Genomic DNA, 8886 nt, shown 5'->3' on the forward strand with positions numbered 1-8886 from the left:
GAGCCCTGCCGCCACTACCCCAGCCCTAGCCCGAGCCCTGCCGCCCCGGGGTAGTGGCGGCAGGGCTCCCGCAGTGATTTAAAGGGCCCGGACTCCCCAGTGGCCGGAGCCCCAGGCCCTTTAATTCACTCCTGAGCTCCCAGCGCCTCTGCAGCCGAGGCCCCTCCTCTTCCGGTTGAGGCCACGCCCCGCTCAGGACTCCAGCATACCGGTAAGTCCTTTAAGTTACTTTCACCCCTGGAAACAACAGGATTCACCTCTTACCCCAGAGAGGTGGTGGCAGCGGAGGTGCCCTCACTACTTACAGCAGATGGGTGTATCTGTATGGGTGGCCAGGTCCACTGCACTTCTTCACCTCTCAGGGCTATTGACACAGGCTGTCTGCAGACTCAAGCAAACATCACTGTATTGATTACACTCAGGTCACATGTTCAATCTTTTCTTCCCACCTGTGAGGGCTACAAAATTGCTTTTGTTTTCTTAAAATGAAAGCTTAGAACCTGAGGTAATCACATGACTCCAGGAGCTGCTGTATACAGCCAGTAGCAGAGTACTTGCACTGTACTTTGTAGAGCAGAATGCAGAGGAACACTTAAACTTACCAGAGTTAGACTTCTGTTCTTCCTACAGCTATGACTGATTTCTCATTTGGCTTTTTAGTTGCCATCAACTTACCCTCCCACAAAACTGGAGTTGAGGCCCAGTGGCTCTAGGCAGTTCACAGATGCAATGACCATATTCCCATCACTCCCCTGGCCTGTCCAAAATACAACCTCAGCCCCATCACTCTTGTACAAAGTTCTGCCATGAAGCTCAGCTCTGTGACACATAGGGATGTGCAGTCTTTATTGCAACTGCTCTGTTGCTTAGCTCTCCCCACCGCAGCATTCCTCAGCTTCTCAGAACCCCAAAGGTTTCTGTTCTTCACTAGTACTCAGTAAATACCATATACTGTGTGTGATGGGTTGGATCACAGAAACCCCCTTGGGAGCTGCCACCCGATGTGCCAAGACTACTTCTGCCCCTGCTTTCCTGCCCCGTCAGCTTAGGACTTCAGTACCGTGCCTGGTTTGAGCCAGACTTGCTAGCCTGCTGCAAACCCAGACCCAGGTCTGAATCACGTCCCCTAACAGCTGTAGGCTTACCTGAAAGCAGCTAACAGAAGTGTTCTTGTCTTTAACACTCAGATGCCCAACTCCCAATGGGGTCTAAACCCAAATACATCCATTTTACTCTGTATAAAGCCTACTTAGAATCAAACAAGTATGCAGCCAATATTAATAACTTCAAATACAAAAATGATACATGCATACAAATAGGATTAATAGATTCAGTAGATCATGACCTTTACAGAGATATGTTACATGGCATATGTAGCATAAAACACATTCTAGTTATGTTATATGTATATATATATATATACACACACACACACACACACACACATATACATAAGCATATTTCCATAAAGCCTTACGGGTGGCACCGTCACACTGTGAAATAAAGGGTTTCTTCACAATAGATTTCAATGCATCATTCTCTTACAAGAGGCTGCACCAAGATCATTTTCCCTTGTCAAAAAGCAGAATGGCTTTCAATTATGCTTTGACAGAAGTGGAAAACTATAGGCACTTTGATAAATATAGAGAGTACTTAAAATACTTTCAGTACTTTATAATTGGCTCTCAAGACTAACATATAGGCAAGTGAGAGTGGCGTTTGGATGATTTTACTCTATTCAGGAATAAAAATTAAATTATTAATTACGTTTCCAATTTCCACCACACAGTCCATGTAGAAATCCCTCTTCTGATGTTCTGATAGAACTCAATGCACTTTAGAAAGAATTAATTAGATTTGGTTTGAATTATGATTATGCTATATGCACTATTTTATGCCTACCTCGCTAGGTCGATAACGAACATGGAAGGAACTACATTGGTCATATTTGTATATGAAACAGACAAATGTATACGTTAAATGATCTTAAAATAGAGGCCACTTTACATGAAATTCTAATGGTCAGCTATTCCATATTTATGCAATCTTGATTAAAGTTGCTAACAAGCAAGGATAATGTGACTATATGCTAGTGTGCTCCTCGCAGCTGCATTAAAAAAATGAGAGGCCACTCACCAGTTTACTGGGGGAAAGGTATTCATCCATAAGTAGCTCTCCATCATCTTTAACCAATGGGCTAGGATTCAGGAGACCTTGCCACCTCAAGTCAGTCACCCGGACTGTGGCTGAGCCTGGACGGAGGACTCTGCCAAGGTTCCAGTTTAGTTCCATTTCGATATGGCCTAAGCAATAAAACAAGAACAAGAACTAGTTTTCTTTTTCAGTATTTACTACATACTCTTAGCAAAGGTTAATTTGACTTATCTTGGGAGTTGGCAGGATTTCCACAAGGCACTATAAATGATCAAAAACAAACAGAAACTAAACTGATACAGAATATGATACCCAAGCAAACTTCAACCTTATTCTGTATGTTCCTTTTCTCTCTCCTCCTTTAGCCTCTAGTGATCTCCTCTCAGGTCCTGTCTTGCCATGATCAATTTAGACTGTAAGCTTTTGGGGGCAGGGACTTTGTCTTTTACTAGCTATATAAAACACTATGCTCTATACACAAATGTTCTTTAACAATAATAAACTTAAGATATTCACGTGAAGGGTCTTCCCTCCCACTCCTCCCATTACACTCATCTGCCTCCTCCAATAACAGCATAGCCACACCTGCACCCACACCCCTCGCCACACCTGCACCTTACCCAACACCACTTAGGATTGTAAATGACACAGAAAATAACTCATAGAAGCTCATACTGCCAGTGTAAGTACCAAAACATACAATTACTTTTCTCCAGCTTCTTAAGCTTTAACCATGGACAAAATAGATTGCAGTATAGGATGTTCTGTACTATGTGAAACAGATATGAATTATTAATGACTGCTCTTTGGGTCAGTCAGAACACGTCGACTAGTTCCTACTGCTGGAAACTTTTTTTTTTTTTATAAACAAAACAAATCAAACCTGTTTCAAGGGAGGAATAAGATAAAGTTTAAGGTGATAGGATTGAAGTAGTTATCTAAATTAATTCATACTGAACCAGACCATTATTTGGTTCCCAGATCTACTACTCTGGACAAAACTTATAGCAATTGATTTTGAAATATCAAAGTCAACAGAGTGTGCGTGTGTGTGCAGGCTTACAGAGAACTCTTGTTCAGGTCATTTATCATTTTTCTGTGTGAGTTCATTTGGGAGCATAGTGATTTTCTCGTTTCCCCACAGAGTTGTTATTGAGACATTTAGTGCACTGGAGGAGGTACACCACACATTGTGATAGGCATGCATAGAACCCATGGATCTTGAAAGGTGTATTGTGGGTGGTATTGATCATTGTAGTTTTGTGAAGTATCCTTACACCACTGTTTCAGATACGCCAGAAATCAATTCAGTCAGCTTTGATCCTTCTTGTTCCTTGTTCAGTGTGGATTTTCTGGCATACTCCTATGCAGATTGCTGGGAAGAATTTGGTCCAATTAGTCTAGACAATGTTAGCTTTATTCAAAACTTTGGGTAATACCAGTCTCCAATTGTTCAAAAAAGTCAGATCTTGCTGATATGAAGCAGAACAGAAGACTAAAATAAAAAGACAAAAGTAATAGAAGGAAACCTAGTTTTGCTTGGAGAATTGATGGTCCAGTGTCTGACTAGGACTACAGTGTCCATTGTATGGATGTATGACCACATGGATGACAGTTAAATAAGTACAGTAACTCCTCACTTAACGTTGTAGTTATGTTCCTGAAAAATGCGATGTTAAGTGACACGATGTTAAGTGAATCCAATTTCCTCATACGAATTAATGTAAATGGGGGGGGGGGTTAGGTTCCAGGGCAGCTTCCCCTACTCTGCAAGCACCAGGGGCGGGGGGCTCAACCCTCAGCCTGCCCACTCCACCCCTACCACCAAGCCCCCATTCTTGACCTGCTTCTTCTCCCGCCCACCTCCTCCCCCTTTACTTGGCAGGCTGCGTCCTGGCTCCTCCCCCTCCCTCCCCTCTCCTCCCTTCTAAACACCACAAGCCAGCTGATTACCATGTTCAGGAGGCAGGGGAGGGAGGGGGAGCCTGCGCGCGGAGTCCTCGCTCCTCCCCCCTCCCTCCAAAACACCACAAGCCGGCTGATTGCCGCCGGCAGGAGAGGGAGGCGCGCCGAGTCCTTGCTCCTCCTGCCCGGGACAATCAGCTGGCTTGCGGCGTTCGGGAGGCAGGGGAGGGAGGGGGAGCCTGCGCGCCAAGTCCTCGCTTCTCCCCCTCCCTCCTGCCTCCAAAATGCCGCAAGCCAGCTGATTGCCGCGGGCAGGAGGCGGGGGAAGGAGGGGGGAAGGCGCTGATCGGCGGGGTCTGCCGGCAGGCGGGAGGCGCTGGGGGTGGGGGTGGGCGCGTAGGGAGGCTGCCAGCTGTGGAGAAAGCAGGCAGCCAAACAACGTAAGAGTGGAGCATTGCACAACTTTAAATTAGTATGTTCCCTAATTGATCAGCAACTTAACAATGAAACAACATTAAGCGGGACGACTTTAAGTGAGGAGTTACTGTATGGCTGTTTTGTTAGATTATTTATAAAGGTTTATAGTTCCTTTTAATTCTAGCAAAGATATCACCATCAGGTGACAGGTCTGCCTACTGTATACATTCAGTATGTTTTTCTGGAGCTGTGTAGATTGAGAGTCCTGAATTATTGATGTGATCCATCAATGCAAAATGCAACCGTGCTAATAGCAGGAGTGTGCAGACAATGGCACTAAAGAGTTAACCCACTTACATAAAAGAAATAATTTATCTCATCATTTCAGTCCATCGCTACAACATTTCAAAATGTCCTCCCATCTCTGGCACATGTGTTGATGCAGCACTTACTTAAGGTTTGACAAGCAGATCAATTTGTGGTTTAATATCTGAAGTGATGCTCCCAATTCTGTACTTCCTGCTATTGATCTGTTACTCATAACTACTGGAGTAGTAAAGAGAACAATATTTTCATTACAAATTGTCTGTGTTGAAACAAAGTTGTTGTCAGTAAACAATATCAATCTTCTAGGGTGCATTTCGACCACGTTAAAACTTCCTCAAGAGGAGACAGAACTTTGAGGAATAATGTCCAAAATGAGAAATACAAGACAGTGATGCAGGAATCCTAACGGTGAAGTACACTGCTCAAACAAAAATCCAGTTAATCCCAGAAATATGTGCTGGGATAGCTGGCAAAACTACTACACCCACAGGAGGTATATGCAGTATATGGTAACAGAAGTTCCTTTGTCCAGGTGAGAAGTAAGGGGGAAAAATTAGGCTAAAGAAAATGATGGAAAGTCATGGACTCTATGATTTCTGTGAGCACATGCTCCTGTGCTACTTTGTGTACAGGTCAATTGTGAGAAGACAGTAGCCAGCAGCAACAGCAAAAATCACTAAGCATCTGCCCTAGGGTTTCTTATAACCATTTTGATATCCTAAAGCTTCCCTAGGGTTCTCCTCTACTTTCAGCACAGACTGGCTGCTGAACTCCTTACACATTTGCAGGCTCTACAATATCCTACACAATGGCCTGGTCCACACTAACCCCCCACTTCGAACTAGGATACGCAACTTCAGCTACGTGAATAACGTAGCTGAAGTCGAAGTACCTTAGTTCGAACTTACCGCTGGTCCAGACGCGGCAGGCAGGCTCCCCCGTCAACTCCGCGTACTCCTCTCGCGGAGCAGGAGTACCGGCGTCGACGGCGAGCACTTCCGGGATCGATTTATCACATCTAGACAAGACGCGATAAATCGATCCCAGAAGATCGATTGCTTACCGCCGGACCCGGAGGTAAGTATAGACGTACCCAATAACATTGAATTCTGAAACAGGTAAGGTAGCTCAAGTACAACCACCCTCAGCCCAATCAAAAAAACAAAAAACAAACAGGAAATCCACATTATGAGTAGTCCTACTGACCTCAGTGGGATTACTCACCTGAATAAATGCCATATTAAGAATACGCATCGGTGATTGCAGGATTGGGGACATAGGACTTTATTCAGCAACGGACTTAAGCGGATGGCTAACTGTAAGCACATGACTAGCCCCACTGAAGTCAATGGTTAGGGCAGGGGTAGGCAACCTATGACACGCATGCTGAAGGCGGCACGCGAGCTGATTTTCAGTGGCACTCACACTGCCCGGGTCCTGGCCACCGGTCCAGAGGGCTCTGCATTTTAATTTAATTTTAAATGAAGCTTCTTAAACATTTTAAAAACCTTATTTACTTTACATACAACAATAGTTTAGTTATATATTATAGACTTATAGAATGAGACCTTCTAAAAACGTTAAAATGTATTACTGGCACGTGAAACCTTAAATTAGAGCGAATAAATGAAGACTCGGCACACCACTTCCGAAAGGTTGCCGACCCCTTGGATAGGGCATGGAGTCAGGAGTTCTAATCTCCCAGACACTTACTGAGTAGTCTCAACAAATCACATCACTGGCTGCATTTTAAAATGGTGGTGATAATACTGACCCTACCTACATTCTCTATAGGTGTGTTGTGAAGATCACTTGTACAAAACATTAAACATGTAAGGTTCTACAGTATATAAGTGATAAGGATTATTATTAAAATTGTCCTTGGACTATTATGTTATTAGAACTCCCTGTAGAACAGACTAATTAACTCTTTTCTGTCAATTTCTTCCTAGTAAATTGATGTGATTAGGTCCTGGCAAGTTGGTAAAGCTCCAAGACTTTGCTGTCTTTCTAAAAAAAATGTATATGAGAGTTAATGAGGATGTAGTGCATTCTTCATTAAATATATATAAATATGCATTTCAAACATGGCAGTTACCAGAAGCATATGCCTCTATGTTAATTCCCACCCCTCCCCCCCTTTTCCCCCCTGAAACCTGGGAAACACCCTTTGGACTGTGCCTGGCCATTAGCACTTCTAAGCTCATACATCAAAATATTAGCAAAAGCTCTTGTCCCCATAATTTAAATAGGCTGTTGTTGTTTTTAAAAACAACATCTACACAGACTGATCCAGCTTTATGCCAGGAAAATTTATAGATCCACATATTAAAGCTGTCCTAGCAAATATAAAAATAAATACAGCTGAATGCCCCAAATGTCCCAGGAGAAGAGGGGGGACACAGCACACTGGGATTGGAAGTTTTACCATTTGCAAGTCCCTCAATGTCACTGTTGCTATCTTCTGTTGTAAGTAACTCCTTAGTATACTTTGTGCTGGTGTCATCACATGAGCCACCAAACGCCACTGAAATCCTGAGACAGCCCTAAGTGACAAACTGAAACCTTTGGTTAGCTCTTAGTGCCTTCTGGACCAGTGAAATAGTCCTTATGGTTCTTATCTGAAGAATGGGAGCCAAAAAACCTTGGTTTCCATCTCTCTGCTGTCAGTCACATCCCTCCTTGTGCTTCCACCATTCCTTTCCCTCCCATCTCCTGGTTAAGCCTCTCTTCTCACCTCTTCAGGCTCTTCCTTAGCTACCCCAGGAAGCAAAGAAATCAGTCAGCACCCCATAACAAGCACAGTCCTGCTCACCTAGGCCAGCCACTGAAGAAGCAGCCTTTTCTGCTTTTTGGCTGCTCATGCCTTCAAAAAGTTACTCTGCACAGCAATGAGTCTAATTTCAGGTATGGCATTGGAGTTCCATATTATCTTCTTCCTATGCTGCAGGTCTGAAAATTCTCTACAAAAAACATACTGCTGTGTTCTCAATACATGGAACGTACACTGAAGTATTTAATTTTTCCTGCAATCCATGATTATGTAATTATTCATTTAACTGCAGAATCACAAGCCAGGGCTGTGCTCCCAGCACTACCATCGTCACTAAATGAAAACAAAGAATTCTGTGTTTACCAAGGACTCAACTCTAAGTTACGTTTAAAAGTCCTAAGGGAACTATAAGTGCCCTTTTAAGTGTAATTCTGTGTAAGTGCACTGCAGATAACCTCTTCTGGAAAATGACTGTTTGGGCAGCTGGAATCTGCTATGATGTCATCAGGAAACTACCGTTACTTTAATCAATCCCTAAAGGGGAAAAACAATTCCCTGCAACATTTATGTAATATTCAGCTTCCTACTCTACTCTATTTTAGCAGGTGTAATAAAAAAAAATTAAAAATGTTTTTTATATATAGCAGTCACCCTCAACAGCTTTTTATCTTGGATAACTAGATGTTACTGCATTAATCTTTTGTTATTCTTAAGTACAGGGAAAGAAGTGAACACTGCAGTAATGCTATCATGTTTTCAAAGACAAAATTGTAAAGGGCTAAGAGCAATCACCGTATAAAGCATTAATAATCATTCCATTCACATATTCCCTGACACGTCTCTTGTTTTCATAAAGAATCTGGACTATCAGGCCCTGATTCTCCTCTTGCCTACAGCATTGAAAACCCAGTGGCTTTAATGTAGTCATATCCAATTTACACAGGTGTAACTGAGGTCGGAATCAGCCCCTCCTCACTCTACAATCATATGAAGGCTTGATTCAGCAAACCACTGAAACACACACTTAACTTTAAGCACAGTCTAACTGACGTCAATGGGAATTAAGCCCATGCTTTAAATTAAGTATGTATCTAAGTGCTTTGCTGAATTGGAGCTTCAATTCGTTGGGCCAAATTCACTCATGGTGCAAAATCTGATTTGGCCCATTGTTTACATTCTTCCTGTGTGAATTTACTGCTTGTGAAAGGTGCCAAGTCCTCTATTTATCCACAGGAAAAGCTTCCTCACAGCATCTTAGCAGCAGGGCCGGCTCTAACTTTTTTGCTGCCCCAAGCAGCAAAAAAAAGCGC

General features: G+C 43.0%; 1 protein-coding gene across 2 annotated transcripts in view; it reads right to left on the minus strand.

Annotated features, from left to right (window-relative positions):
* The window catches only part of LRRC56 (leucine rich repeat containing 56), a 170485-nt gene that overhangs the window by 104644 nt on the left and 56955 nt on the right, over window positions 1-8886 (minus strand). For both annotated transcript variants that reach the window (XM_026657633.1, XM_026657634.1), the window contains exon 3: window positions 2137-2303. In XM_026657633.1, coding sequence (XP_026513418.1) covers window positions 2137-2292 — 156 coding nt within the window. In that variant the 5' untranslated portion in view covers window positions 2293-2303. The remainder of the gene's footprint in view (window positions 1-2136; window positions 2304-8886) is intronic.

The sequence above is a fragment of the Terrapene carolina genome, unplaced genomic scaffold (assembly GCF_002925995.2).
Source record: "Terrapene carolina triunguis isolate 2854851 unplaced genomic scaffold, T_m_triunguis-2.0 Scaffold250, whole genome shotgun sequence".
NCBI classification, from domain to species: domain Eukaryota; kingdom Metazoa; phylum Chordata; order Testudines; family Emydidae; genus Terrapene; species Terrapene triunguis.